This window comes from Phoxinus phoxinus (assembly GCF_949152265.1).
Source record: "Phoxinus phoxinus genome assembly, chromosome: 2".
NCBI lineage: Eukaryota > Metazoa > Chordata > Actinopteri > Cypriniformes > Leuciscidae > Phoxinus > Phoxinus phoxinus.
The window spans coordinates 42708803-42733440 of record NC_136877.1 but is presented as its reverse complement, the minus strand read 5'-3'; the positions used below and the strand labels follow the sequence as shown (position 1 = coordinate 42733440).

The following is a 24638-nucleotide window of genomic DNA, read 5'->3' as shown; positions in this document are numbered from 1 at the left end:
GAGCAGAGGACAGGCTGATCGCGGACTTGTCTTCGCTGATGAAGAGCGGACGGATACTCCTATCTGTCTCTCGCCTCACTTCCCGAACGACTTCGTGAAAGATGTGCTGAACGGACAGGAAGTCCAAGCAGGCGGAAACTTCAAAGAACCGGCAGCCGAACCGCGAGGCCAGGGCGGCACCGTCTGCCTTGCTCACCTGTCTGAGAAAGAGAGAGAGAGAGATTATTGCACAAATGTTTAACTCCTACATGCATTCATTATGAAAGCATTTGATTGAATTTTCTTACGAAAATGGACCTCTTATAAATTCTGAATTAAAATATAGGATCCTTTTCATGAATCCTGATGTGTAACAATAAAAAGGAATGTATTAAATTATTGTAAATAATAATTAGTGTAGTTAAATGAGTCAATAAAATTGGCTAATAATATCATAAATACAATTTATAAGACATTTTTTTATTTAAATAACAGATTAATTAAATAGATTTTTTTAATTTACACAACTACCGTTTAATAGTTTGGAGTCAGTATGATTTTGTTATAGAAATAATTTATCAACGACGCATTAAAATGATGAAAATCGATACTTAAGACATAACGTTACAAAAGATTTCCATTTCAAATAAATGCTGTTGTTTTAAACTTTCTATTCATCAAAGAATCCTACTTTTTTTTATCAGTTTCCGCAAAAAATATCTAGCAGCAGCACAACTGTTTTTAACTTCTTTTCTGAAGGATCATGTGACACTGAAGAAAGGAGTTATGATGTTGAAAACTTTGCTTTGCATCACAGGAATAAAGATCTAAAATCGAAATAAAAAGTGCTTATGATAACTGCACCCTAATGTAAAATTGTGCAATAAAGGGTTAAAGAAAGTCTCTATGGTAATAGGAATGGCACAGCAGAAAAAAACTGGGGATGAGCAGTTAAAACATATATTTAAAGAATGGCTGGCAAAGAAGCACACATAAATCTATAGTTACATAAATAGATAGATTTGATTGAGTCCAGCTGTTATATGGTCATTTTATGCACTGTGTTTGCATAATGAAAGGAAAATAAAAAGGCAATAAATGGTCGTTTCCTGGACCAATCAAATCCTTACTTAAACATTTTAGGATCATGAAAGATTGAAATCTAAATAACTTGCGGTAGTACAGGGCATAATTGCTGCAATTTAGCTAGTCACAGGTCATATGTTCTTCCAGTTAAACTAACAAAAGGACATTCATACAAATATGTAAATGCACTATTTGACTATGTTTGGTTACTGTTTTGACTAACACCCACTCTGACACAGGAAATTTGGCTGTTTAAGATTTGTGCTTAAAGATTTGTGTTTTCAACTTTCAATAGTGTGTAATGTTGCTGTTTGAGTGTGAAAAAAGGTCTGCAAAGTTACAAAACACAAAGTCACTCAGGGAGTTATTCTCTATATCAGTGCGCACTGTTTCTGAAGTCCCTGAAACACCTCCATTGCAGTCTTGAGTTTTCTTCCTGAATGTACACGTCAAAACATTCCTCATTTACATAATTCCCCCCCAAGAAACACGCAAAAAAGAGGCAGAGGCCTGGCTGAGTCGCATTAGTGGTGTGTTGAAAAACGCGGGTAAGGTAAGAGACATTTCCGAAACATGTTCAAAGAGGTTGACCAATCACTCACAACATACTGCTGCCGCCGACCAATCAGAGCACATTGCGCTTTTCAATAGAAGGGACTTCATATAGACAGGAACAAACAGGGGTTTACCAAAATATGTGAAAATAATGTGTTTTTTGAAAAAGTAGACCCCAAAATAAAATAAAGAAAAAGTGCACAATAGATCCCCTATAAGACAAATCATTGTGGCTGTGTCTGAAATCGCCCCATATACAATTCCGGTGAAAAATGAACCTAGGGGTAATTGACACATGGTTACCGAGTTGATCGCTCTCTGGGATACGTTTTCATGGTAATCAAATGTAAAGAGTTTTGTCTCTAAAAACAGATTAGCTTATAACACTAGTATATGGGGCATATAATAGGTAAAAGTAAATCGCTAGTTAATACCATTAACAAGACTCAAATAGCCTCACATTAACACGGTAGCATAATGAGGGTCCCTACATGCAAACCGAAGCATTGAGAACTTTGTAAGTGTACAGACAGTTTAATAATTAAGAAGATACTTTATAAAGACCATTACCATTAAGCGTATACAGGCAGGAGCCATCTTGGACTAGTCGAGCCACGAACGCCGTGCTAAGTGAGCTGATCGATAGGAATTACATTTGTGAAATCTAACGTAGCATGGCGTTCGTGGCTCGACTAGTCGAGACTATTTTCCAAGATGGCTCCTGCCTGTATACGCGTAATGTACTGTCTTTATAAAGTATCTTCTTATTAATAATAGGGCACTATTTGAAGGGACAGCCATTTGTAGTGGTGTTCGAAACCATTGTCAATGTTATCAAGTTACCGCAATAAGGACTGAACAACTGATTTACAATTAATGGCTAGATAATACCCATAATGCACTGTGAGGGTTGTGCAGAATGATTTCACGCGTCTCGCCAGTAGATGGCGTCGCAGTTGAATCATCCATCCATCCATTTTCCAAACAGCTGGCCCAATGTGGGTACAGCGTAATATCACAGGTATAAATTCCTTTTTAATTGATTATTAAATTGTTGAATTAAGGAAGCTTGTTTCCATAGATACATCTTTTCATTACTACTGGAGCTGCCAGTTTTCTAAGTTTTAAATGATTATTAAACGGCAGCACACACTATGCAAAAGCGGCAGCCCTTCTGGCGCATTCAGTGTCAGAATTCAATATATCAGTGGAGTAATGTAGGGAATAGTGAATGAGGGTATATGAGGGTACGAGTTTGAAAAAGATCTAACAGGAAGGATGTTTAATTCACCTGTATCTCTCCATGTCCACTTTGTTGCCTAGAAGAATGACAGGAGTGTCTGGCTGCAGGCCTTTTGAGTAAAGGGTCACGGTCTCTATGTACTGTTGGCAGGCCTGAAAGCTATTCCGGTTGTCAATGCTGTAGACAATGATGAAGGCATTGGCCCAGCTTAAATAGCGCTCACAGTTGACTGGTCCATCCTGATTTAAATAAAGACAGATTTGTTCGCATACTGTAAAATTGCCAAGGTTATGCAACAAACTTCCATTACATGAAAGTAAAACACCAAGCATTATGAGGAGATCAATCTGATGCAAATATCACGTGGCAATCTATATAAAGCAGAATATTCTCAAAAGAGACAAATGAACATCATTACCTGATCAGCCGTGTCCATCACTTTGACTATAAACGGCTGCTGGTCCACAACTTCTTCAGAAGAGTAAGTATCTTCTGAAAATGTAATGTGTAAAAGAAGCTAATGTTTGGTTTTTTTGAAAGAAACTAACCAAAAGAACTGGTATTCACTAAAACATTTCACACCAGCTCAAGTTACATGATAGTTGCATAATCTGTTTTGTCTTAAAGTTTCTCCAGATGAGGTCTTTTCATCCAGTTCTTGTTCTTGTTTTATTATATAATGATTTCATGAAATAATAAAATTTGAACAAGATGTAAATGTGATAGAATAAATGACAAATTTAAAAGAAAAAAACATGGAGTGGTTTGGCAAAGCCTGCAAGTCTTTAAATGTTGAATGCTAAAACCTGTCATTTTAGTGACGTTAAAGCTGTCAGTATAAGCCTCAACTTTTCATCTTCTTCCAAGAAAAAAAAAAATGAAAATGAGAACGAAGCTTTACAAGGACTTTTATGTCTCTAAGTAAAACCCTTTTAAGTTTTAAAGTCACCCATCTGGGTTCCTATGGTTATCTATGAAACTAAAGTTAGCAATAATGCGTCAGTAAGATAAATTATCTGTTTGATTGATAAATCACTTTCAAATATGTGTAGTGTTAAGACCGGGACCATAACCACTATAGATGTAAAGAGGTACACGTCCCCTCCAGATGTTCAATCACTCATTTTGTACTCAGTATTTTCCAATTTGACCGATTCTTAAACTTTTACCTTGGATCCCCTCAATATTTGGTTACATCCTCCTTGGTGACAACAGTAAAAGCTGGGAAACTCACCAAGGTTTGGGTCATATTCACTGATGAAGCGCTTCGTGAGGAATTTCACAGTAAGTGCTGCGGGGGGACAGACAAACTTCCTGTAAGTCTAAGTTCAGAAATATTTCAAATTACATAACAGAGTATCCCAACATGATGATGGAAAAGATCTACTGTTTCAGTTGTCCTCTTAAAACTACATTTCTATATGTTATCCAGGTAAACATATACAATACTTTTTTTAAACATTCATTAATAAAATAAATCAGATCAGTCATTTTAATTACACTCAGATATGAAAATATGGGGAAATACACATTAATTCAAAACGATTTATAGCGCAATCAAGGCACGTATATCAGTATAAGTCTTCCCTAAAAAATGGAAGACACTTTGATTTTACAAACAAATCTACCAGGAACAAAGTGTCATGACAATTTCAGTGTGCATTAACTATTTGTGATTACCGTATGAACATGACGAAGATATTCCCATGCAATGTATGTTAATCATCATACCTGACTTTCCAGATCCCATAGCTCCCAAAATCACTATGTTACACTCCGAGGGCTCATGCTCAGGAACTGTGACAATGTTGCACGTTCTTGCTTTCCCAAACATCAGAGACATCCTTAAGAAGTGATCAGATAGAAGAAGAAGATCCAAATCACGCAGTCCATCTTAGACACACGGTAAACATGTGCTTTGATCTTCTGAGTTCATACCTGGATGATGCTGACGTCTGATATCTCACCAGCGCTCTCTGCAAAACAGCTGGCTCGCCTTATACTTCAGTATAAACGACATGTCTAAGTTACAAACATGTCTACAAAACATTTGTCCGAGATTGGTAGCGTCTTTTCTTATTTTCTCTGTGCTTTGGAAGTCTCTTGCAGTCGAAGAGGCTGTTGCGAGAGGGGAATGAACAGTGAAATAAATAATGCTGGAATATTTTGGTTCGGTGGGCTGGAGCTGGAGCACATGACGGACTGAATCTAGGCTATCCAGTGAATCCGCCTCCCATATGAACATAAAAATAATCTTCAAAGCTCACACTGACTGTAGGATACAGAAATTGTAAAATTCGCCTTTGATAAATGCAGTGCGAATCGAATTACTCAATTACTTTTTCAGGAAAAACTTTTTTGACGTCGTAGCAACGACTTAAAGACTTTACAACAAAACACGCGTATTTGTGCTGTTTAAATCTAAAACAAAATGATATAATAATTTGTTATTTCAAAAAGGGTCAGAAATTAACGAAAAGTGCTCGCTATATTGTTGCCATGATGTAGCCAGATTTCACCAGGAAATGGGCGGTATCATTAATTTTGTCGTTGCTCAAATAAACGGTAGCCTACCGTTTTATATTTTAAAAAGTAGGCTACTAAAAAGACCCAAATGTAAGAAATTAATTGATGAAAAATTATGATTAATTGTTTGCCAATTTGCTTCATAATCCGTCACGAGAACAATGTTCGACGTCACTGTTTCTCACAAAATTCTTCAAATTATAATTTGAAGTGATGAATGAATGAGCTATCATTGTTAAACACAAACACACAATGTATGGCAATTTAGAGTTTTAGGGCATTTAAACTTCTTTAAGGATTTAATTTAAATATATTTAAATGAATTTGTAGGCTGCTATATTTATAAGAATTACATGTAGCTATGCTATTTGGGCTTGTGTCCACATATGTTCAGTAAAAGTTAGATAGATAAATAGCAATCCTTACTCAAAGATGTATCATTTTGAGTCACAGGATAGCAATTAAACTGGTCTACTATCTGCATTCAAATGAGCATCCCCCAGTAGGCTACCCATAGGTCTACTTGGTTTTATTTTATTTTAAGCAGTCACATGTTCACCTGGAATGCTGACCCACAACAAAGAGTGACCCTTACAGGCATACCATTGTTACAGCTTTGGGCAGTTCACCTGTTCATCAAAGAGAGAAGATGAAATTTTCAGCCCGCTTTTCATGCCTGCCAAGAACAAAAGGTAATAAATAACCATGATGACGGCTGCCCTCTACGGTGGTGGCTATCTGCCATTGCTTTTCAACCAGCATAATGCTACCATACTTTTCACCTCTATGTATAGCTGATTCTATTCTTGTAGTTAGTAATACAAACACTGCACACTCGAGTCAAGTGCATCTGCTTCAACACAGTCACTTTAGAACACATCATGGACAGTCAATGGTGCTGTGAATGTCTTCACAGACAGGTTTGAATGGGTATTTCTCTGGAGTTCAGATGAAAATGAGAGGAGGTAACCCGATGGAGACAAGCAGCTGTGCTGGCTCAGAGATCGACGCAAGGAAGGCGGTTTACCAGCCAATGGGTTTCATGGAAAAAACAGTGAAAGTGAAATTTGCTGAAAGTGTTTTTACGGTGGACAGAAGCCTCCTGGAGGAGCATTGTGAATACTTTCGAGCGCTTTTCCAGTCTGGCATGAAGGAATGCCGGGAGGATGAGGTTTGTCTTCAGGTGCCGAGCGCTCGTGGATTCCTGGTCGCCCTCCGTGTGATACATAGTGAAAGACCCATGCTGAGCGGTGATGAAATTGTCGACGCCATCGAGTGCACTGCGTTCCTTCACATAGAGCTTCTAACTGAGCACCTCATAAACATTATCACTTCAGACAACTGCCTTCTTATGTATCACACAGCGGCGACCTTTGGGTTATTGAAGCTCTTCAGGAGTGCAGCTTTGTTCATTCGAGACATTTATGAAGACCTCAAAGAAGACGTGAAGGGCTTGCCAGAGGATTTGATTGAATATATAGAGCCTCTTGTTCCTAGTACGTACATCATGGTTGGTAGTCATTCGCCAACCATCAAGCTGTTGCAGGACTTCATGAGGACTGTTTGTTATCTTGATGAGGACGAGAAAGACTGGAAGGTTCTCACCCATTTGCCTCTCAACGCCAGCACCACCATGGCAGGAGTTACGGTTTTAGACGACAAGCTCTACATTGTTGGAGGAGTCTATGATATGACCAATAAAGTTGTGGAGTCTGGTTTCTGCTATGATGTATCTACTGACACTTGGAGCACATTTTCCAGCCCTCGGCAACTTCGCTACAACTGCACCCTTGTTAGCCATGTGGGCGACCTTTTTGTCATTGGTGGAGAGTATGAAAAGAAAATAATGTCCTCTGTGGAGAGGTACAAAGTCTCTTCGGACACCTGGAGCTTTGCTGCCAATCTGCCAAGACCTGCATCCACCGTCGCTTGCGCCAAAGCCATGAGAAGACTTTTCATATGCCTCTGGAGACCTAAAGACGCTACTGAGATTTATGAGTACATGGCCAACAAGGATGAATGGATGTTAATCACAACACTTGTTCGGCATCAAAGTTACGGTCATTGCATGGTGGGCCACAGGGACAATTTGTACGTCATGAGGAATGGGCCATCTGATGACTTCTTGAGATGCATGATGGACTGTTACAATCTGACCTCAGGTCAGTGGACGGCCATGCCCGGGCAGTACGAGAACAGTAAGGGGGCTTTGTTTACCGCGGTAGTGCGAGGGGACTCTGTGTTCACGGTGAATCGCAGAGCGACAGTGGAATATGCCATTGAGGACAACAAGTGGAGGACAAAAAAAGAAATGACAGGGTTTCCAAGAATCGGCTCCATGTGGACTTTCCTCTTGAGACTGCCAAAGAAAAGCAGAGAGCTTTTACAAAAGAAAAATAATGGAGCTGAGATCTCATCTGACCTCAGCTCAAGTGCTTCTGTACCCGTGTTGCCAACTATTTTCAATGGAAAGTAGCTAATGGCTGCGAAAGCTGCGAAATGTCGCTAGATGATGTCATGCACCAACTGTCGGCACTTTGCAACTGTTTTCTCTCCTAATCAGTGCTGGATTTTAACAATATATAGACGAATGTCCCATAGAGCTGTTCTCATTTACTTTTTTTTTTTGTCATACAAAGGAACAGTGCAACACTGCTCTGCACTTTGTGTTGACAATTAAGTTTCCTGGCTTCTTTGACGAATAGAAAGTTCAAAAGAGCAATATTTTAAAAAATAAACCCTTTGTAATTTTATAAATGTGTTTAATGATCAATTGAATGGGTCCTTGCTGAATAAAAAAATACTGACCCCAAACTTTTTAGTAGAAGTGTACATATTTGGATTAAATAGATGCTGTCATGTTGTCAGTATTTCTCATTCTGTATAAAGTCTATATGAATTCCCACCAAACAAACCACATCCTTACAGCCCCTCTATGGATGTTTGTAGCATCAAGCCTCTCTTTCCTTCAATAAAAGGTTGATCAAATCAGTTGATTCAATTAGTCAACTAAAGCTTAATTTGTGTTAAATGTGAGTAACTTTTAATTTCTCACACACTGCCAGAACAACACAGAAACATTTGAAGGCAAATGTGATATGATTGATGGGATATAAACAGGCCCTATTAATCTTCACCATTGTTTTACACATGACTGATGGTCATTAAAGTGCATGTTGCCATGGTTCCGTAAGACCAAAATACAGAAACATTTCCTGTTTTTATATCAAACAAGCCATCTGTAAAACTCCATCCCTAGTGTATCCATCCCAGAAGCGCCAGGGTCGGGCAAGGCCGCAAGGAAAGAGTGCAGAACCTTGAAGACTGTGAGAGAAAGTTTAAGATCAGCTGGGAGGCAAAGGAGAAACACGATCATCACAAATGATACTTTATAATCATTTATGACCTCAAAAACTATAAGCGTGTGGAGACTCTTTGACTGCTCAAACACTCAAATTATATCCAGACATTCCTGCATGCTTTCGTAACTATTGTAGAAGCTTCACTCATTACATGGGAACCTGAAGACACACTGATAACTAATCATGTTACCACAATGAAAACATTGTGTCCAACCTTTGGCAGCCAGACAACAGAATGTATAGATCTTGGCAGGACGTCGCCATTCACTCATGGTGTCTGGCAGCAGCTGTTTAACATTGAAGGTAACATTTTATAGGAACATTGCCATACGATAATCTTCACAAATACCAAAGTGAAACTAACAGATGAAAGCATGTGTTGACCTCACACAGATTTCAAAACATTTTTCTGAAACGTGCATGGGTATTATTGTTCGGATTTGTTTTTTCTTCCAAACACTTGACTGAAATTTCATATTGAGTTGTAATTTTTTTGTTTACAGTGGTAATCCAGTTACTGATGCCATTGTTGGAACTCAGCAACAACCTGAAATCACTTAAATAATTGTCTGACACATACATAAGAGATTTAATATATATATACATTGCATAAATAATTCCCAAACGTGGGTTTGTGAGTTGATGAAAAGCTATTTGTTAATTAAATCATAAAATGTAAAGTTAAACCCAACCCAACTGATTTTATCAGTAGGGAATCATTTTAAAAAACATTGTCAACTAAACACACACTGAAAGGTCTTCCTGCTTTCCACCAAAATAAAAGCTCAAGGGTTTAACGCCTGAAAGTGAAGAATTTAGTATTTTAATGTTTAATTATCACATATTCATGTTATTTTAAGGTACAATTCTATAATTACAATAGTACATTTGCCTTAATTTTTTATAGCATAAATAAATGCATAAATATATTTATTTTCTTATTATTATTATTTCTATCACTGAGAAGATTTCTTAGGAGTTTATCATACTGCAGTTCAAATCATATTCATAATATATGCCAAAATAATCACAATATATTTTTGACCAAATCGTGCAGTCCTAGACTGTAAATAAATAAAAACACTTAGGCTACAAAAAGATGAAATGTTTATTTGTTTTCCTGCATGTCATTTGACAATTTACCAACATTAAAAGAACCGTAAAAAAATTGAATCTATTGTTAAATTGAAATATTAACTTAAAATCTCAGGGGGTATACAGACATGGTCAAAATTATTAGCACCCTTGGTCAATATAAACAAAGCAACCTGTAAACATTTGCATTAATCCCTTTTATCTTTATTCAAAAACCATTCAAAACAAAAACAAGTAAAATAATTGAAAATATGAGGAAAATCACATTATGAAATAAGTGTTTTTCTCCAATACATGTTGGCCACAATTATCGGCACCCTTTTATTCAATACTTTTTGCAACCTCCTTTTGCCAAGATAACAGCTCTGAGTCTTCTCCTATAAAGCCTGAAGAGTTTGGAGAACAACTGACCAGAGATCAGAGACTATTCCTCTATACCGAATCTCTCCAGATCCTTCAGATTCACAAGTTCATGTTGGTGCTTCTTCTCTTCAGTTCAGCCCACTCATTTTCTATAGGGTTCAGGTCAGGAGACTGAATGGCCACGCCTGAAGCTTAATTTAGTCATCAATGACACATTTTTGTGTTGATTTTGATGTTTGGTTTGGACCGTTGTCCTGATAGAAGATCCAACCACTGCCCATAAGATTTCTAGCAGAGGCTGTCAGCTTTTGCTAGAATCCACCACGTATCTGAACAAGACGTCCAGGACCTCCAGCAGAAATATAGGCCCGTAAGCAAGAGGTACATTTAGTTAGCACTAAACCCATCTGGTGGCCTTGCTGCCAAAAAGCTCTTTTTTAGTTTCATCTGACCACAGAACCAGGTCCCGTTTGAAGCTCCAGTCGTGTCTGACAACTGAATATGTTGGAGTTTGTTTTTGGATGAGCGAGGAGAATTTTTCTTGAAAACCTCCCAAACAACATGTGGTGATTCTTTTTTATATTGTTTTTTTTAGGCTTTCTGACCCCAAGACTCAACTAATCCCTCCAATTCTCCATCTGTGATCCTTGGAGAGTCTTTGGCCACTCTGGAGAGTCTTTGGCCACTCAATCTTTCCTCCTCACCATCCATTAAGACAATATAGACACACGTTCTTTTCATGACAGATTTGTAACATCTTTAGTTCATTGGAACTTCTTAATTATTGCCCTGATGCTAAGCATTGAATATTTATTAAGAATTCTTATTGAAGTATACATTAAATCTAAAATTCAATGCTTTGGCTATTTTCTTACAGCCACTTTCTATTTTGTGATGCTCAACAATCTTTTGATGCACATCAGAACTATATTCGTTGGTTTTACTCATTGTGATTGTGATTCAATCGCTTGTTGAATTAACATAATTTTTATTAATATCTTTCACATCTAATGCAGTCAGATTCTCCGTGTTCACTCTGAAGGAATCACTCAACATGGCTGGGCACTTGTAATGACACATCAAGGATGATAAGAAGATAAAAGCAGGTTTAAAACTTGCCCCATTCAAGTCAATAGGGTGCAAATTTTAAAAAGAGGATAACACGGTGTAGGCAACACCGATTTTTGTCGTTGTTCTCTGTATTGAGAGCGCTCCAAATTTACTAAAAATTGAGCTCAATGTTAAAATTGACCGGAGTTCTCCTTTAAGGGAATTTGGCCTTTATTTCCTCATATTTAAACTCCTGTGAAACGAGAAGTCATAGCTAGACAATTTCATGTTCTTAGTCACCCTGGTGTGCTAACAAAAAAAGATAAATATTAATGGGAATATACTTCAGAGATATTTTACTCATAAGAATTTCTAGGGGTGTCAATAATTGAGGCAAATGTGTTTTTGGAGAAAAACATTTCATAATGTGATTTCCCCACACTTTCAATTGTTTTACCTCAATGAAAGAGAGGTTCGATTTTTTGCAGATTTATTGATTTATTTTTTACAGCCATCTTTGAATATATTTATCAAGAGTGGCAATAATTCTGTCCATGACTGTATGTGTGTAGCCTATATATAATAATATAAACTCACATCCATACATATAACAATGCATAACAATTCTAATGCATTTCACAAAGTCAATTAATTTAATGAATTCCAAGGATGTTTGTTTAACATTTCTATAAAATAAAGCAAAAGTTTGACTGCTATGGAAAACACTATAACAGTGTGTTGTTACAGAGTCATTCTCTGGTGCAGATCGTCAAACTGTGCTTCTCCTCAAGGCCTCAACATATCATGTCTAAAAATGCGCAACGAATAAACACAGTTCAGCATATGATAAATAAGCAACAGCTATATGAGCTCCGTGAACCGCTATAATTCACTTCATCGACTGGATCAGGCTACGCGGGTCATGAGTTCCTCCAGGGCTCGCTCTCGGTGGTTCTCATGCACGAGAAGAACCTCTTTAATGGCGTTCTGCTGGAAGCCCATTTCATTAAACTGAGCAAGAAGGTGAAGGAACTCCTCAGCCTAAAATGGAGGAAAAATATATGTTAAAAATGTACAGTTCCATTCAAAAGTTTAGGGTCGGTAAGATTTTTTTACAAATGTTTTTGAATGAAGTCTGAACAGTAATATTGCAATATTATCATTTTTTTTAATATATATTTGAAAATGTAATTTATTCCTGTGATGTAAAGCTGAATTTTCAGTATTACTCCAGTCTTCAGTGTCACATGATCCTTCAGAAATCATTCTAATATGCTGATTTGCTGCTCAAGAAACGTATTATCAATGTTGAAAAGAGTGTGCCGCTTAATATTTTTTGTGGAAATTGATTTTTTTTTCCCCAGGATTGTTTGATGAATAGAATATTTTAATATCATAAAAGCCTTTACTGTCATTTTTGATCAATTTAATGCATCTTTGATGAATTTTTTTTAAAAATCTTACTGACTCCAAGCTATAGAATGGTACTTTCTGAAGAACAAAAAGTTGAATTGGCTCGAATCTCGATACATACCTTGGTCTCACAGTTTTGAAACATCTCGAGAGCTTCTTCAACCTGACTTTCATCATGGCCGAGTTCACATAAGCGATCGCACGCCACCAGATACCTCAAGATCTGCAAGAGAACAAGCAAAAAATCCTTTGTACTGTATATGAACACAAAAACACTAACAGAGAATGGCCATCATATATTCTTATGGGCTAAAGAGGACAGACGTTTCATGTTCAGGATCAGACGATTTTGACCGAGAGCAACGTAACATAGATCACTTTAACTATAGGAAGGAGATTGAAGAAAAGCCCTCTGAGATTCGCAGACACTCAATGAAAACAAGGCCGAGTTGTAATGGACTTTGGGGAAGACTGCTTTATCCTGTAACACTAAGTAATTAGATAAACTGATCGGGTTTATCAGGCACACTGTTGACGCAACAGCGCGTCATCATTGATATGGACTTATGAATGATCATTGGCAGAATCTGAGCCGTCATAAGTCATGATGAGATTCTGTCGGGTTCAGAGTGGACTGGCTGAAAGCGGAGCGGTGTGAAACGTGAGAAGCGTGTGGATAAGAGCGATGGAGGACCGGCTGGTCTGATTAATCTGTGTAACAAGATGAGCTTGGTTGATTCAAATCTGATCATCCGTCCCACCAGCTGTCTGATGTTGTCATGCTGAGCGGGCCACTGAGGATACTGACAAATATAAACTCATCTAGTCTCTCTTCCCAGTCAGTCAATGACTTCACAGACACATCCTTGAAGGGCTTTCAAGTAATATGATGATCTAGAACAAATTCAAGTCAGTTTTAATTTGGACAAAGCCAAGTAAATATTGAATGACAGCAATGCTTAATACTTGGCACATCTTGATTTTTTGAAGTTGTAAATAAATAAATAAAGTAAGTTTTACAAGAAAAAAATATTCCAGCCTTTATACTTCAGAATTTCATTGTTAAATCCGATGTGTTATTTGTCGTTCCTTTGTAATTGTTTGTGAAATTTACTAGCAATTTAAGAGCGACAATTGTTTCAACGTAAATCCTAGACCAATTTTTTTTCAGTATTGAAATGGAATCATAAGCTGATTTTTTTATTATAAATAAATATTAATAACTTCTAAAGTTTATATTATTATTAAACTTAAATAAATAAAAATATATGTAATATAAATATAAGATACAAATAATAATAATAACAATTACAACAACAAATGAATACATTCCTAATAATTTTACAATATCTACTAATCAGATATCATATGCAGTCAAAAATGAAGGAAGGCTTCTTAGTAGACGAGATGTAATGCAAATACAGAATTCGTATGGTACAAATATTGGATCAGTATTGAAAATCTATCCAATCACTTTAAAGGAATAGTTCACCTAAAAATTAAAATGTTGTCATTATTTACTCACCCTTGGCCTCAAGTTGTTCTGTTGAACACATAAGAAGATATTTTGAAGAATATCGGTAAAAAAAAAAACAGTAATTTTTTTTTTCTTCCATACGATGGAAGTCAATGGGGTCCATCAACTGTTTTATTTTACCGATATTCTTCAAAATATCTTATTTTGTGTTCAACAGAAGAAAGAAACTCATACAACTTGGGGTGAGTAAATGATGACAGAATTAAATTTTTTGGGTGAACTATCCCTTTAATATAATTTTACATGGATAAATAAAGAGCAGAGCAGCTTTTAATGTCTCTTTAGCAAACTTCTCAGGTTGTGTCCAGCCCTCAAACACTGATTTACTGTAAGTCTTTTCTCATGGCCCCTTTTAAATAAACTTCAATGTAATTTTCCCACAATGCCCAACAACATTAATGAAATTGGCTTCATGTTAATGATTAAGTGTTCTCCTGAGGGAACCTTTGTATGCTGAGAACCAGATACTAGCACATTGTGGAAACTTCAGGGGATCTGGTGTCTATTTTTGTTGATTTTTTTCCCCTCCTCGTAACCAGAATCAGATTAAAGAGGATGGAACCAGATGTTTTGCTGTGACACAGAGCTGAAACTGAAGCACTCTGGGATTGTGAGCAAAACCTCTGGCACTAATATCTGACGTTCCTTAAGTTTGTCCAGATCAATACAGAATATGTGAATATTAAAAATCCCAGAGCAGGTGATTTCCAAACCTTCTTCATCCTGGAAGGACATATGCCTTCACAGAAATTTTGTTGCAAACCTTGTAATAGTGAACTCAATAAAGAATAGAATTTAATATAATATCATTTAAAAAAAGCTCCAGATGTGAGTGACACAAAAATATTTGCTTTAGTATTTGAAATGCTTTTTTAAAGTCAACCACCATAACCATCTAAGAGATGCATGGACTGAATATCGCACAATATATACTTCACCATTCAAAAGTTTGGGTTGGTAATTTTTCTTAAATGTTTTTGAAAAAAGTCTCATGCTTGAGTAATATAAGTCATCAATACTATGAAATAACACAAATGGATTATATAGTGACATATACATACACATATACAATAAATATTATATTTCAGCTTTTTCTTCAAACTCTGCACACATCGTACATTGACTAAACCAACTTCAGTTGTTGATTGCTTCTTCATCAGTTCAATTAATACATTTCAATGTAGTGTTAGTTTAGTATTATTTATATACTATTATAGCATTTATTATTATATTTGAATTGCTTTTATTCTGATATTGTTATGTGCATTATCATTTTTATAAGTTTTAGTTTTTTTTATTTATATTTAGCTTTCATTTTATTTCAGTTTTAGTCATTTTAGTGCTTTAACTGATTTTATTTTAGTTATTTGCTAATTAGTAATTTATATTTTAGTTATTTAAGGCAACATTTCAAATTTTTTATTCATTAGAATTTTTTATCTTTTTATGTTTATGTTACATCAGATTTATTTCAATCAAAAATAAATAAACGACTTCAAAATATCAGTTTATAAAGCATTTTAAACCTAGGATCAATGTATATTTACCTATAAAACTAATTTCAAGCATTTATGCATTGTTTTTTTATGATTATATGAAAGATAAATGTGGTCGGGTGTGTCCAACTGGTGCATGTTCTTTACTGGCAACCCAGCATGCACTTCATTGACCTTCCCCAGTGACACACAGGGGAGAAAATCTCAGAAGAGAATCTCAGCATTGCATCTTGAGCCCCAAATGAATCCCAGCTCACATTTCACAGTGAAGCCCAGTAACAGATCTCCCTCACTGACCTGCTCTGGACTTTGCTGGCCAGTCTTCTGAAGGGCGATGATGGCCGTACGGAGAGGGTAGCCCTGCTCGGTCACGGCCGCCAGCAGCTCCCTCTCTTCAGGGCTGAGAGCGGAGAGAAGCTCCACCGAAGAGTCCAGGACGGCAGCGTGGGAATTGAGTGGCCGTGATGGGGCCAAGGGGGAGGATGAACCCTGGGCCTGGAAAAAACAACAACAGTGCCTCATGGTCACAGTACCCTTGAGAGATGAGGGCAGGAAACACAATACTAAGACAATCTAGAATGATAAACACACTCTTGCTGGTGCAAGTTTTAAACCAGACTTAAAAAACTATGTTTTAAATATGTTCTGAAACATTAAGTTACTTGGGGACAGATTTGGTAAACAACGCAATCCCATAAAAGTGCTGATGGGAGTGGAAAGTTCTGCAGGTGATTCACTGACAACGTGCGAATTAAAGAACAGACCATTTCCATAATGACCAACGCAATCTACTAAGACCAGAACAAATTCTGCTTTAAGCGCATTTTTTGGGCGTTAAAAATAGCGAAAATACCAGTACTAAGTGATTAGTTTAAATACTCTCCTCCCATAAATTTTGCATCTGAAAGGGAAACACCTACAAATGCATATGCAATAAGGTCAACCGCAAAAAAACTGTCCACGCCTTTTCAGTGCTCATTTTTTAACCGTAAATGTTAACTGTAAACTGACAGTTGTTGTTTTTCTAACACCAAAAGAGGGTTTGTGCTGGCGCAAGCTGTTAGTAAATCTGGCCCTTAGTGTATTCAAGATATCCATTTTATCAGTATGTGTATTCCTTGAGAATCAATCTCATGACCTTGGTGTTGCTAATGCCATTCTCTACCAGCTGAGCTACAGGGACATAAACGAAAAAAAAAACAGGAATTAAATAAAGCCTGGAAGAAATATCCAACCACGGAATAAAACAACAGCAAAGGCCAGGAAACTTTTCTGGAAAATGCATTTAATTATTTCACGGTTCATGTAAAACCAAAAAAGAAAACCTCTAAATGTAATGAAAAACTAGAAGCCCCCTGCCGTATTCAGTGCACCGTGACCGCGCAGCCTAGCAGGAGATGATGTCATGGGCATTAATAAAGAGTTGGATTAGACTGTCAACAAAGGCGTAACCTTGAGTCGTAGCTTCGCTGAGAAAGACATTTCCCGGGCACTTCCACTCGCTAATCCAGACGAATTTGTTGCAGCTTGGGAAGATTCCAGGAAAAGACTTAGCACTCACTATTATTAGCTAGTTCATCTTCTGAGAGACATTAAAGAAATGTGCACCATAAAAAAAAATCCCACAGAAGTACTTTGGAGAAGTCATTCATGTCTAATATCTGAATGAATTGAGATGCTCTGGCGGTCATTTCATGAGGAGCAACAAAATACCTGGCAGTCACGGTGTGACATACTGCATCAACACAGGGTTTTCAATGAATCCGTATGGAAAGTGGTGAGAAGTGACTAAATGCTTCTGGATCACATCTCTAATGTCTCTTGCTTAAGTGATTAAAATACCTTTCTGGACTTAATTGGAGGCATGCCAGTTAAAATATATTTATAGTAGGGTCTACAGTTGCCTTCTAAGGACAACTCTTATTGTGGGCTCTGAACTATTAAAAACTTCAGTGAATTGAGAACTATGGAGATGTCTTCTTCATAAACATACAACTTTTTTTTTTTTTTTTGCAAATAGATTAACGAAATGAGCTGTCTCTGTCGGGTTGTCTGTGTTTATAGCCCTAAAGAGTACAAACTGTAATTTCTGGTACATCAACAACGTACCCAAACAAGTCCAGTAAAGGGAAGTGTCGCTTATTTAACGTGTTTATTGTTTCAGAGCCGCTAACGGCCTGCTATTTGCAGTAAATTTGAACCACACCTTTTGGCATCCAGATGAACCATGTTTCCGTTTTTATTTCATTACACTTGGTACTCGACTGTGCATTAGCTTGTAGTAAAATCTATACAGATGCATCAGATATACAGATGTTTTTGAGATTGATTGAGATAGGTGGGTACAAACTAGTGCCGTACAGTTGAGTTCATTAAAAAAAAAAAAAAAAACTGTAAGCAATTTATTTTGGAATAGAAATCTGGGCAAAAGTCATGAAGAGTATTCCTGCCTTAATACTACGGTCCTAAATGGTATAGGCTTGATTTGTGTTTTTGTGACCTTCACTTATGCGCATTTTTGAAGTCTACAAAACCATAGGGTGTCCCATTTGTAATTTTAGGTTTCAAAAAGGGTGCTCACAAGCCTTACCTTTGCATTAACTATGCGTCATTGATGCCCCTATTTTAATACCAAAGTGCAGACTAGAAGGAGTAACGCAAGATCGGAGGATGCCAGCAAATGGCAGCAGGTCTAAAATAGCAGTAAATACACAGGTGAAGGGCAGTTTAAAGAGGACCAATTATGCCTTTTAACCTTTACAATGTTTAGTGTGTAATGTTGCTTTTTGAGCATGAAAAAGGTCTGCAAATGTACAAAGTACTCTATTTCAGTGCGCACCGAACTCCCTGAATCGCCTCAGTTGTTGTCTTGAGTTTTCTTCCAGGATTATACATGTCAAAATATTCCTCATTTCAAATAATTCCCTCCCAAGACATACGCAAAATAAAGGGGGCGAGGCCAGATGAGTTGCGTTGTAGTGTGTTGTCATGTCCAAGAGACTGTTTTTTCCACCCCAGAACTAACGTGGTTATGGTAAGGGGCCTGACATTTCCCGAAACACACTCAAAGCTGCTGTCAAATCACAACACACTGACCCATCCGACCAATCAGAACATTGTGATTTTGGGAAGGAGGGGCTTCATAGAGACTGGAACTAAACAGGGCTGCGATTTCCAAAAGCATCGGAAGCAGATTGTAGAACCATTGCCACCAATGTTCTCTACGATCAACTTCACGAGAGAAATGCAGCCAAGAGCTTAACTGACAGAAGAGATGTGATGCAACAACGTAAAAACTAAGATGTTTTAAGGCATTCAAGCATGAAAACCTATTCTAGTAGACCCCAAAAACAAAACCAGAAGATGTTGTACCTTTAGAGCGGGTCTGTTGATGCATTCAGATAGCGAGCAGTTGGTGTTTTTTGCGGGGCAAGCATTAGTACAGCCAGCAGAACTCTGACTCCTCTGGAAGTTCCTTCGGGATGAGTAAGGCCCGCCGAGGGAAGACTGTCGGAAGTTCCCCAGACGCTGTGCGGAGAGGCTGCAAGGTGAAGGCAGGTTGAGGAAGTTTGATGATCCGCAACTGTGGAAGTCTTTCAACCCCGGTCTTGGCAAAGCAAAGTCACTCCGTTTGGGCTGCGCTTCACCCTCGCCAAGAGCGGCCCCATCTTCTTCTGTAATTTCTTCGTCTTCAGAGTCAGAAATGGTGAATTTGACCCGAGCGTTCATTGCGCGGTAGTGGTCCGCGTTTAAGCTGCGGCTGCGGGGACGTGGGTTGGGTTCCCAGAAGTCACTGCTCCAGCGGCTGGCTAACCTGCTCTCCTGAGGGCTCCTGAACATCATCCAGTATGGAGGACAGGTCGCCCTCGGCTCACATGGAGAGCGGGGACTGAGGGTTGGATAGCCGCCCTGGAGACCCGTGAGAACCCAGTTCTCCAGGCTGAACTCATACTGAAACAACAAAACACAAAAGAGACATCTTTAGATATGAGTTAAGTCAAGTCACCTTTATTTATACAGCGCTTTTTATAATACAGATTGTTTCAAAGCAGCTTTACAGTGATAAACAGGAAAATAATGCATTTCGACTGTTGTTCAGCTGAAGACTTTCACACACTAACATTAATGTTCAGTTTCACACACTAACATTCATGTCAAACATCATTTGATGACATCTTAACCAATGTTTTAAACTTGGAGTTCACACACCAGATCTACATCAAAATGGAGCCAAATAGGAACATGCCAACCTTGTTCTGACTTTTAAAAAAGCACCATGTATATTTAACTTGCAACCCGGATATCTCTTTTTTTTTTTAAAGGAATGTACAGACCAGAAAATTATTTTTATAACAGTATCACTCTAGACATAATAAACACAATTTTGAGAGAAAAACAAAGAGTTGTTCGGTATGAGCCTTGGCTTTGCTAAATCTATTGGCCAGATGCATTAACTGCTTAGACAGGTCTTACAAGTCAGTCATCAAATCTCATAACTTTTTTTCAGTTACATGAAAAGGTAGATTGGTCCGAAATCCCAAAAATCAGACTGAATACTAAGCTAGCTGGTAGTTCGTCAGACAATTCTTAAGACACAGTCTTAACATTGTGTGGCTGTTTATGAAACTGGCCCTATAACTGTACTTGTACTTGACTCATTAAATAAATCAATCATGACTGACTACGCAGTTCAACACTAGTTACTAAAAACAAGCTTTTCTGTAGTTCTGCATCCAGACCACTAGGTGTCAGTATAAGTCACTTACATGATGTTACATCGACATAAAAAAGAAATGCTTACAAGTTTAGGTTCAACACAACAAGGAATAATTCCCCATAACTGCATGAATACTGGACTGACAAGCCCCAAGATGTGACTACAGCATCATATAAATGTAATGCTATGAGCTATTGCAATGGGAATCCTTATGAATATTAGTGACATCTGCCATTATCAGCATTATGGATCATAGTGAACATAAAACAGATGTGCAAAGCACCACCAGCCAAATATTACACAATAATTTGCATCGCATTCAAGTCCTTAATGCAAAAATTAAGCGTGCAATGCTCCCAGGCAGGTACACAATGTTGTTCTTGGACAGACGTGGGACAAATGACTAAGAATTTACACAAATTCAAGTTCAGCACATAGCCATAAAAGGTCCACATTAGCTTATTTCTGATTAGATTGTAACAACCTTTGACAGCAATATGTTTTCTTTACAAATACCTTGACCAGTAACACACAAACCCTTAGGAATTTCAGGCATTTTATCCCAATGGATCTACAGTACCAATTGCATCAACAATATTACATAGATTGCTGACAGCCAAGAACGTTTTTTTAACCCTTACCGGTTTAGGTTTTGTAATCAGAGATATTATTATACTGTATTTTTGACATGGTTCCTATGTTGACCGCACACCTCCAGGATAAATAAACAGCATACTAGAAAGATCATATGTCAGAGAGTAGCCTAATCACAGATGTGAATGGGTTAGAGGTAGCAGGGATACACTTACACCAAGTGTCTTTGTATTTTCCCATGTCCTTTATAGTGACAGACTGCACTCAGTGAAAAAATTACATGAAGTAATTGCTGTAATCACTGGATGCATTGGCAAATTACATTGAGCCTGTTTTTGTCCAGAGAATAGTTATCTCAGTTTTCTCTTCTAGAGTTTGACAAAATCAAAGTCCACAATAAAAATTCAAAGATTTCAATATGACCTCAATGTGAGCATTTCACATCCAAATTTCCCAAGAGCAAATGATCTAAGCTTCCATCCAAATTTATGTTATGGATATATAATGATACTGCAAGTCAGCAATTTGTATGTTTATTTCTCCCAAGGAATCTAGCAGAAAAACTGAGATAAAGTTGATATACTCTTGTATGTATTTGGATGCTTTCAGGTTGTCAAACATTAGTGGGACATTATTGAACGGAGGAGACGTGACTTCATACATTTCACTTAAAAAAGCCTTGGGACCAAAGCTAGCTAAAAGTAATCCCAAAAGTGGCTTGTGAAAAGAGTAGCTGTAATTTGTTTGAAGATGCTAAAAGCGTGATAAGTGTCCAAATACTTTTTGAAGCCACCTGATAACGTCAGGTCAGAAACATGCAGTTTAGAGACAGGAAGTATCAGACCTCAGTTTCCTGCAGTATCTTCAGGTAGTCGGGCAGAGCGATTTCTGGAGCTGTGAGGAGCTCGACCTCTTCCTTTGCATCCTCGAGGACGCCGAGTGGGATCTTGAAGGGCACCTCATCCAGACAGGACATTTCACCCCTATCTGAAAACAGAAATGGCATGCAAATAAAAGAAACGTCTGAAACCAAACCGAACAATCTCACACAGTCCACTATTGATCAAAAGTTTGGATTAATTCATGTTTTATATTTTAAAATGTAATTGTATTCGTGTGATGGTAAAGTTGAATTTTCAGCATCATTACTGTACATCATCACAGCGTCACATGATCCTTCAGAAATCATTCTAATATAATGATTTGCTGCTCAAGAAACAATTATTATTATAAATGTTGAGAACAGTTGTGCTTCTTAATTTTTTTGTGGTAACTTATGCACAATCATTCAAAAGTTCGGGGTATGAATTATGTTTTTAGAAATTAATACTTTTATTTAGAACAAAAACAAACGATTTCTATTTCATTTCAATTTTTTATTCAAAGATTCCCGAAAGAAATGTTACACGGTTTCCACAAAAATATAAAAAATGGGTTTCAACATTGATAATAATAAGAACCCTTATTAATAGAAAAGGACCAATAATAACCACACCAAATCAGCATATGCTTTCTGAAGGATCATGTGACAATGGAGTAATGATGCTGAAAATTCAGCTTTGCATCACAGGAATAAATGACATTTTAAAACGTATTCAAAAAAACAAAAAACTGTTATTTTAAATTGTAATATAATCTGATAATATTACGGCATTTTTGATCAAATAAATGCAAAAACATTTTCAAGACTCAGTATTGTAACAATGCATGATAAAACCCCACATACTTAAAACTTTTTTCCCCGTTCCAGCTTCTCAGAAAACATCTACATGTTCTACATTGGACTGAAACGTCTCTATATTTGTTTACCTGTCCCTCAATAGTAAGGAGACTAGAGGATTAGGGATTAAAGATTACGGAGACTTGACCACCTGACTGTCTCAACGTCACCGCCATGTGCAGAGACACATGCTCTATCATGTTTACCTGTCAGAAACCTTAGTGGGAAAAGTGCATTTTTCTCAAGACTAGTTATGGTTTGTCAGAGAGGTTATAGAAATGATCTGCATAAAATCAGACCCAAAAGTCCTCGTTTCCTATAGTAGTCTGATGTGTCCCGCACCACACGGCCTGCTGAAGCTCTTCACTGCTCGGATCTGATCCTAATATGCTGCTCCGCACCTTTCACACCAGATGGTTTTAGATTCTCAAACTGAGCCGAGTCTTAACAGCCAGATGCTTGGTAAGCTCTTAAGTTGTTTTCCTTCTTGTGTAGGAAAGAACAATGAAAAGTTCAATAAGTTGTGGTATTCTGCCTAAACCACAGACAGAGGATGGATGTGAGCGGATAATCTGGCATGATGCCTTATGAGGACTTCCATTAAAGATGAAAGATCTGGTCTAGTACGATGTGCTTTCCTGATACTAGAGTACCTTTCAGTCAAAACCCGTCTGAAATAAACGCTTAATAGTTCACCCCTAAAAATGAAAATTCTGTCATCATTTCCTCACCCTCAAGTTGTTCCAGACCTGTATGAGTTTCTTTCTTCCGTTGAACACAAAAGAAGATATTTTGAAGAATGTTGGCAATCAAACAGTTGACGGTAACCATCGACTTCCATAGTCGGAAAAATGGAGGTCAATGGGTAACTGTCTGGTCACCAACATTCTTCAAAATATCTTCTTTTGTGTTCAACAGAAGAAAAACTCATACCGGTTTGGAACAACTTGAGGGTGAGGAAATAATGACAGACTCTTTCATTTTTGGGTGAATTATCCCTTTTAGTATATATACACAACAAAGATATTTCACAAAGCAGAAAATGATAGAGATTCACGTTAAATGTAAACAAATAAATAATAATATATAGCCTATTTATTAGAAATGTATATACATAATTTTTAATTCTGTAATTTTAAAATGTATACTAATGCAGCAAAAAGTAAAACTATTGATAAAATGAGGATACGGTATAATATAGTGGTGTAATTTTTTTTATTTTATATTATATTTGAAATGTTATACATTTCTTTATTTAAATACTATAAAACACTTATAAATGTATAAAGTAATTAAATCATATATTAATGTTATATATACACAGTAAAAAATATATATTTTTAAATTGAAGTACGTTTTACAAGAAAATACTATTACCGTCTTTCCAAATTTCATGTTTAATTCAATGCGTTACTTGCGGTTTCTTTGTAATTCTTTGTGAAATTTACTAGCAATCTCCGAGTGAAAACAGTTTCAAAATCCCACACCCAATTTTCCCAGTGTACACTGAAATCTAACAGCCTTCGTTGAAACTGATAAACAAAGACATTTATGAAAATAATGCATTTAACATCATTAAAACGTACAAAGAATTTCAAATTAATTTATACGTTTTAAACAAACATCCACATTAAGCAACCACCATGAGTTGATCAAATATCCTTTAAAATAATTGTTCTTTAAATATATTAGCCATTTCACTTAACTCAAAAACAGAATGTCCCTCACCTGTCTCCTGTGCGTGTCTCGTGTCAGTTGTGTGATGAGGACAGTGTTATCGTCACTCTGTAGAGACGTGTGTGTGTTGACTACCTCAGCTCCACTAATCCCATGACTAAACACACTGACATTGGCTGCTAACCTGAGCCGCTCACACCTACAGGAAGTCAACCTGAAGCATCC

General features: G+C 37.1%; 3 protein-coding genes across 4 annotated transcripts in view; 1 reads left to right on the top strand and 2 right to left on the bottom strand.

Moving 5' to 3' along the window:
• Positions 1–5353, bottom strand: part of rasl12 (RAS-like, family 12) — a 5750-nt gene extending 397 nt beyond the window's left edge. Inside the window, exons 1-6 of one of the 2 annotated variants that reach the window (XM_079605327.1) lie at positions 4802–5353; positions 4595–4707; positions 4098–4154; positions 3282–3355; positions 2912–3102; positions 1–200 (exon numbers count right to left, since the gene is read on the bottom strand). The exon at positions 1–200 is cut by the window's left edge and continues 349 nt beyond it. In XM_079605327.1, the coding sequence (XP_079461453.1) occupies positions 1–200; positions 2912–3102; positions 3282–3355; positions 4098–4154; positions 4595–4706 (634 nt within the window). In that variant the 5' untranslated portion in view covers position 4707; positions 4802–5353. Of the gene's footprint in view, positions 201–2911; positions 3103–3281; positions 3356–4097; positions 4155–4594 lie in introns of both variants that reach the window. The other variant, XM_079605328.1, reaches the window with a different exon arrangement.
• A 747-nt stretch (positions 5354–6100) lies between these two features.
• kbtbd13a (kelch repeat and BTB domain containing 13a) lies at positions 6101–8402 on the top strand. The gene has a single exon (XM_079599391.1). It carries the CDS (start codon positions 6294–6296, stop codon positions 7863–7865), a length of 1572 nt encoding a protein of 523 aa, XP_079455517.1. The 5' UTR covers positions 6101–6293; the 3' UTR covers positions 7866–8402.
• A 1441-nt stretch (positions 8403–9843) lies between these two features.
• Positions 9844–24603, bottom strand: ubap1lb (ubiquitin associated protein 1-like b). The gene is made up of 6 exons (XM_079587069.1): positions 24465–24603; positions 21861–22003; positions 19078–19656; positions 16003–16200; positions 12794–12895; positions 9844–12300 (listed from the first exon to the last, which is right to left on the bottom strand). Exons 2-6 carry the CDS (start codon positions 21990–21992, stop codon positions 12166–12168), a joined length of 1146 nt encoding a protein of 381 aa, XP_079443195.1. The 5' UTR covers positions 21993–22003; positions 24465–24603; the 3' UTR covers positions 9844–12165.
• Positions 24604–24638: the final 35 nt, after the last annotated feature.